The sequence below is a fragment of the Eremomyces bilateralis genome, assembly GCF_010015585.1.
Source record: "Eremomyces bilateralis CBS 781.70 unplaced genomic scaffold P152scaffold_68, whole genome shotgun sequence".
In the NCBI taxonomy this organism is placed as follows: Eukaryota; Fungi; Ascomycota; class Dothideomycetes; order Eremomycetales; family Eremomycetaceae; genus Eremomyces; species Eremomyces bilateralis.
The window spans coordinates 1-6,494 of record NW_022985134.1 but is presented as its reverse complement, the minus strand read 5'-3'; the positions used below and the strand labels follow the sequence as shown (position 1 = coordinate 6,494).

Here is a 6,494-nt window from a genome sequence, read left to right as displayed (position 1 = left end):
TGACTTAGCAGTAGCGGGGTCATGTGCAGTCCTCGAGTCTGTCAAGACTCGTTCCAAGTCTCCTGTGACTGATGGTCACGTGATCCATCCTCACAACAGATAAACGCCTCGCACACCTTAGATAGATTCCTCCTTCATAGCAACAATTCAATGTTTGCCTCACGATTGGAGATTCCCGACAGTGAGACTCTTACAAAAGGTACTCTATAGTATAAACTATAAAGCTCATTATAAGAGCTAGAATAAGTAGAATTAGAAACTAGAGTAGTAGCTATAGTAGGATATTATAGGCTCGAGGGACCTCGTTATCTCGTATTACGAGAAATATAAGGAAGCGCCGGATATCTACCCAGCCTTTATAAATAACGAGCTCTGGCATAGCTTACGCCTAAATTGATTAAAGAAAAAGATGATTAGGACGACGACCTTATTATATCATTAGATAGAGCGCTTAGTAGACTTCGCGTGTTTTAAAGGAGGGGGTAGTATGATAGATCAGAGGTCTATAGACCTAGATACCTTGTAGCCTTATGGCCCGTTTGCTCTACAGTATCAGGACATAACGCCTCGCACACTTTAGATAGATTCCTCCTTTATAGCAATAATTCAATATTTGCCTCACGATTGGAGGTTCCCTACAGTGAGACCCTTACACCTCCTAACCCCCCCTGAGATCGCACTTAGACCTGAATAGGCTTCGAAGTTGGCTTGCGCCTCAACGCATACACTTGTTCAATATCGCTTATAGATAGCTTCCTGTTTCTCTGCCGACAGATAGCCGTTGAAACATGAACCAAATTCTTGATTTCTCGTCCGTTGATGTCGTACTTCCTTGCCAATTCTCGACAAACATCGAGATCCCAATCTTCAGGGACATGAGAACCCTTCAAATGCGATTTCCAGATATTTGCCTGTCTATCAACGTCCAATGCCTCGTACTGTAAACGAATGTGAATCCTAGATTCGGCCGCGTCGTCAAACTCATCTTTTCGATTCGAAGTGAGAAACATAACGCCAGGAAAGTACTCGAGATGTTTTAAGAACACCGCAACAAGACCATTGTGGTCGTAATTGCCGGTACCGGTTTCAGCTCTTTTTGAGAGGAATACATCGGCTTCGTCGATAAGTACGACTGCGGAGCATTTCAGTGCTAGTTTGAGAAGGTTATGAAGTTCTCTGTCCGTACGCCATGCATCTTCGCCGAGATCACCGCAAGAAATTCGTAAAAGAGGTCGTCGCTTCTGTTCTGCAATCAACTCTACTATGTAGTTAGACAATTGTATCTCGGAATATTCGCACGCAATTTGCATCTCACCTGCCGTAAGAGTCTTTCCACATCCTGGAGGACCGTAAAGCAGAATAATCAAGCCCTGTCCCTTCTCTCCAACAACATCACGAAATGCTCCATTTTCCAGATGCTCCGTAACAACATCAACCAATATCTGCCTTTCGTTGTCATCGAGCTGAAGCTCCTGGATCGGGTCTTCTTTCCAGTCAATAGCTTTGGCTCGCTTAATGTCGAAATACGCCCATTCTTTTTCGGAAAGGCTGTATCCTGGTGACCAAGCAGGGCAGATTAACGCTTGCAGCGGACTTGGTACGAATTCAACGTCCCCGTTCATTTTCGGCACGCAGCTCCAGATGTCGCCTTCTGGAATCCATGACTCTTCTGAAATATCCAGTTCAGGAAGACCAAGCGGCTCACCATCCTGTTCTTGCTTTGGCGGTTGGATGGTATAATTCTGAGATCGACGCGCTGTTGTATGAAGGCTAACATCAAGTCGAGGATATGTGGCTACGAATGATTCATGACTTAACACGATGCGACCGGATACCTGGAAATCGTTAATCCCTCCAGTAGAGATACGTCACTTAATGACCTACATGTATTGGAACAAGTTCTATTTTCCAGGGCTTGTTAACATTCCTTCTTGGGACTTGAACAACGCCTATAGTACAAATTAGAGTCGATCTGTGCGCCGTGAAAATACTCTTACTTACCGTTGTATTTGTAATGCTTGCCATCTATAACCTCGACAGTCTCGCACCACTTCTTACCGCGTTCGATCAATGTCTCGAATAGCTTCTCCCTCTTTTCTTTCGAGAGAGCCTCAATAGGGTAATAGTCCAGCTCGGTAATCTGCCGGGCTGCTGAAAACTCATCCAACCGGATCTTTTTGAGCGAAGGACCAAACATTGTTCCGTTGTATTGCCATCTGAAAGCTCTGAGTTTCACGTAATTGCCGCCCTTCTGTTTATCTTCTAGAATGTCACTGATATCATGTAAGATTACACATTCCTGAAGTCCATTTTCCTCTCCAACCAAAATGCCTCCACTAGCAAAAATCATCTGGACGTGCTTAAATTCAATGAGACCTTTCACAACCTGGCTCTTGTGAATGATTTCCAGCTCCTGGAAACTATCGTCCATGAATTTCAGCAACCATTTGAAATGCGTCTTTCGCATTTCGTCGTTTGATGTTAATGCGGCTTCCGCAATCTTTTTGATCTTGTCTCGACGTTGAAACAATGGATAATATGGCTTCTGAAAGATGATCGGGTCCGCGCGAACATCGAGTTGTGAGTGTTCACTAAAGGCGCTTCGAATTGCTTCCTGCATAATCGATGATTGGATTTCGAGAAATGTTCCTTGGTGCTCGTATTTGGCATTGATTTTGTCCCGGATAACCATGGCGTACTCTGGAAACTGTCTATCTGGGCGAACAGTTCCTGATTTCTCCGTGATAATTGCCGGACCTCCGCTTTTCGGCTCTTGTTGCCGAATTGAAATTTCCGAATGTTTGATATCTAGCAATGGTTAACTCTAAAGTTATCTGGAGTGGTGGTTTTTCGGACTTGGTTCTTCCGTCTTCCCCTGCCCTGAGGCAGCTACCTTGTCTTTCAACTTTGAATAGTCTTCGTCAGACATGGTGAAATATATCCAAGAGTAAAGAGTTGAAAAGGAATCGAATCCAATATTATCGGAGGAGAAATTAAGTTGCGTCGGCACTGGGACTGATCGCGGACCTCACGGCCACCAGAATAGGTTCATGCCAGCTCATACCCAACAAGAAGAGATAGTAAACCTCCTCGTCACGCTTGAAGCAGATGTGATAAAAGAACCGAACAAATGTTCAGAAGGGTCTTTTAGGTATTAAGGCTGCGATTCAAGGCGGGTTCTTACTACTGACCGGTGAGGCCATGTCGTACGATAATTGAGGCCGGTTCCGGTTAAATCACACCGGCCGAATTCTTGTGGCAGGACACCATAAGTAAAAATCCCTCACTCTGCATGCGTCAGGTATCTACCCTGTAGGCTTTTGGGGCTGGTCACCAGTCAAATCACATGGGCCATATCCTTGTTGCAGGACAAGGCTGAGGAAAAATCCTTCCGTCTGCATAGCCCCAGCTATCGGCACTGCAGGATTTTAGAGGCCTATCTTGTCGGCGGCGCTTCATTAGCGAAAACGGACGTAGAAGATTTTCGACTTCACTGTGATAGAAAAGCTATCTCTACCTTGGCAGCGTCCTGGTACGGTGTTGAACCTGCCAGTTGGCATTTGCTCCAACTTTTCGAGTACTCGGCCGCTGAGCGATTGCAGTTGGAAGAAGCACTTCTTAGCGACCTCACCAATGTTGCGAACAACTTCATTTAGACCTGAACCGCGAACTAATTCCTTCCCGGCAAACGGTCGTGGTCGAGGCTCCGTAGCCGCGCACAAGCATGTAAACTCGGAATCGGGCTTCGAGTAAGTAATGCGATTCTTCTCTACTTACTCCGTGAAGCTCATCAATCACTTAAGTCATGAGGAGAAGAATATCGGCTTCGAACCCGTCGAACTAGGTCTTCGCTGGCCTGATAACTCTGCGAAAATACCAAGAATCTTAGTCCAACTAGATGAAGATCGAATATTTCAGGCAGCAACGGATTATCAACGCTGGACGAACGGGACTTACGTCTTCGAAAATCTCCCTAGGTTTGAGAATGCTATAATATCTGGCCTCACATTAGAAGACGAGAATGCCATGATCAAGAAGGAGATAGCCAAGTACGCCGAGTTTGCACGTTCTGATAAGCCACCCCTATTCAAAAGCAACGGCATCTTGGGTACTACCAACCCAGAAGGATTTCAGGATCTGGCGAAAGTGCTTGACCAAATCGAAACTCACCTCCAAGTTATCAACCATGACAACTATCTGTTGATCCTAGAGCACTTCCACCGTTATGATTTTTACAGAAGTTTCAAGCAAGCCCGAGATCTTATCAGAGAGCGTTACCAGAGAGAACCCCACGGGACGATTCGAATCAATGGTCGCGAACCGAAGCGGTTGGACGACGAAGCCAACAACATCAAAGTCTATCATGCTTTGGTCGATTTTGTTTTCAAATGTTTGGCCTGGTGGCTCATGCATATCGCAAAAAATGATTCTTGGAATGCTCACATCATTGCAGTTATGGCAAGATGGGCAGTCAAACTCAAGTTTATCGCTTTAGATCCGGTCCATTGGGTGGAAAAGGCTCTAGCTAAAGGAGAAGATGTAATGCGACAAATCCAAACGGAGCAGGAAGATGAAGACTGGATAAAAGTTAAGATCCCACATGTGAATTCAGGAGAAGAGGGGGCAAAGGTCGTCTTCCCTGACGACCCAAATCTAGCCGCGTCGTACTATGAGTCAAAGAGCCACTTCAGGGATATTTTGCTTCAACTGGTTAATGGGATGTTGAGCAACTTGAACACCAGACTCCTGGGTTCGGATTCGGTCGCATTGCCAGTACGCACTCTCATTTACCGAGATGGATTGAACCGAACATTGCGCCAGCTAGCTGTGCACCAGAACGGCCAAATCTCAACAACATCTGACGGCGAAGAGTTCCGATATAGCCACACGGCATTCCAATTACTGGTCTCGAACTCCCAGCGCATTGTAAATTGTGATCCAGAGGCGCCGAACGTGGCAAATGTCTGCTGGCACCATATTGTGAAGGGAGAAGTTTCTCCCATATATCGGGCTAAGGGAGAAAAGAGAACGGATCAGCTCGACGATATTATTTCCCTATTAGTACCTCTTAGCTTCATGAAAAACTCTGACATGGTCGAACAACTTCACTCTGCACTGGCTTGGACGATTGCTTATAAGGACCCGGACTCGCAAAAGTTGGACCGACCCCGTGAAGAAACCCTTGAACTAGAGTTCTCGATCACTACCCCTAAAAAGATCGGGCTACCGACGATGATTCACTCGGATACGATTCCGAGTTCGCAGAGTCCTCTCTTCACGGGTTTAGAAGGTAACTCATTATGCTAACTCAAAACTATTTGGAATCGCTAACAACGGATTCCGTCATACAGAGGAAATGAAAAGTCTCAAAGAGCGTCGGAACCCCATTCAGAGCCACGCTGCCATGGAGTTGAGGAGGAAAGCTTTCGGGCTTTTCAATGACTACAAGAGGGGAGAATCAGAGCAAGAGAGCTGGGCGATATGTGAAAACTCTGTCCGCATTAAAACAACAAAGTACTCGACTGTTGTCCTGGCCGTCGCCATCGTCATCATACTCGGCTCGCTCTGTGTCCCATTCCTTGTCGGCGAAAAGATCGAAGGCGTCGATCCCTTCCAATTCGTCACCTTCGGCTGGCTGCTCGCTGGGGCCTTCCTTATCGGCGCCAAAAGCCGATATGTCGAGGAATGGCCATGGCACGATTTCTTGCGCGGCCAGATCATCTGCCGCAGCGTGTCGGAGCTCGCACACGCATCCCGACTCAAGGAGCAAACCATCCTGCTTTACCTGCTCCAGAACGAATTCAAGAAGCCGCTGATGTTTCGCGGCGCGTTCGTCGGGCCGTTCAGCCAACATAGCCGTGTGGAGTCGGGGATAGACGCGTTCAACATCGATGTTGCACTGGATCATGCGGCGGCGCTAGCGGCAGGGTTTATCGTGCTCAAGGTTTGGGATAAGTGCGGATTGCATTTGCTGCTTCATGATTCTAGGGGCGATACGATTTATAATGATAAAGGCGATCTAGTTTATAAGGGTTTCGAAAGCAATCAGGCGAATAATAGTAAGAAGAAGGATTTAAAGGACCGTCAAGGACGTCAAGTGTCGGAGATTTTGAAGCTGGAGAGGGATAGGTTCACTTATCAAGTGCTCGGTCAGTACGTGAACGATTGTCAGTTTGGTTAATTGGATTGCTGGCTTTATTATATTGAATGGGTCATTACTACAGCGACCGCGATATAAGTCGACGAGAAGAATGTTTTGGAGGAAATAAAGCTACTATATGAAATGATACTGTTACGGCACGGTAGCTGGATGTACACAACATACACGTAGCCAAAGATATTCTAGATTAAGCTAAAGAAGAGAACAAGAAAGGGAAGCTTTCTTGTTTACATCGGAGAGGTTGGACTCTGATTCACCCTTAACCTAATCAGGCTTAGGCTCCCAGCCTTAGCCAACCAAGGTTTTCAACCCATAACAGATACAGAATCATAAT

General features: G+C 46.2%; 4 protein-coding genes across 4 annotated transcripts; 2 read left to right on the top strand and 2 right to left on the bottom strand.

The window, feature by feature from the left end:
- Nucleotides 1–680: 680 nt before the first annotated feature.
- Nucleotides 681–1,622, bottom strand: P152DRAFT_406703 (P-loop containing nucleoside triphosphate hydrolase protein; the record flags this gene model as incomplete). The annotated part of the gene is made up of 2 exons (XM_033676885.1): nucleotides 681–1,261; nucleotides 1,316–1,622. 2 exons carry the CDS (start codon nucleotides 1,620–1,622, stop codon nucleotides 681–683), a joined length of 888 nt encoding a protein of 295 aa, XP_033529474.1.
- Nucleotides 1,623–1,839: 217 nt separating this feature from the next.
- On the bottom strand, nucleotides 1,840–2,971 carry P152DRAFT_444920 (uncharacterized protein). Its single transcript, XM_033677823.1, has 2 exons — nucleotides 2,857–2,971; nucleotides 1,840–2,808 (listed from the first exon to the last, which is right to left on the bottom strand). The coding sequence occupies exons 1-2, from the start codon at nucleotides 2,927–2,929 to the stop codon at nucleotides 1,994–1,996; spliced, it is 888 nt and encodes a 295-aa protein (XP_033529473.1). The 5' UTR covers nucleotides 2,930–2,971; the 3' UTR covers nucleotides 1,840–1,993.
- A 302-nt stretch (nucleotides 2,972–3,273) lies between these two features.
- Nucleotides 3,274–5,383, top strand: P152DRAFT_305397 (uncharacterized protein). The gene has a single exon (XM_033675118.1). The coding sequence runs from the start codon at nucleotides 3,757–3,759 to the stop codon at nucleotides 5,305–5,307; it is 1,551 nt and encodes a 516-aa protein (XP_033529472.1). The 5' UTR covers nucleotides 3,274–3,756; the 3' UTR covers nucleotides 5,308–5,383.
- A 75-nt stretch (nucleotides 5,384–5,458) lies between these two features.
- P152DRAFT_384734 (uncharacterized protein) lies at nucleotides 5,459–5,827 on the top strand (the record flags this gene model as incomplete). Its single annotated transcript, XM_033675807.1, has 1 exon — nucleotides 5,459–5,827. A coding segment is annotated over one exon (369 nt), but the record flags the coding sequence as incomplete, so codon positions are not given.
- Between the last annotated feature and the right edge of the window lie 667 nt (nucleotides 5,828–6,494).

Excerpts from the sequence above, each read along its gene's own strand:
- P152DRAFT_444920 (XM_033677823.1), bottom strand. The coding sequence starts at position 2,929 with ATGTCTGACGAAGACTATTCAAAGTTGAAAGACAAGGTAGCTGCCTCA. Across the intron at positions 2,809-2,856 it reads GGGGAAGACGGAAGAACCAA|ATATCAAACATTCGGAAATT; the intron begins GTCCGAAAAACC and ends AACCATTGCTAG.
- P152DRAFT_305397 (XM_033675118.1), top strand. The coding sequence starts at position 3,757 with ATGCGATTCTTCTCTACTTACTCCGTGAAGCTCATCAATCACTTAAGT.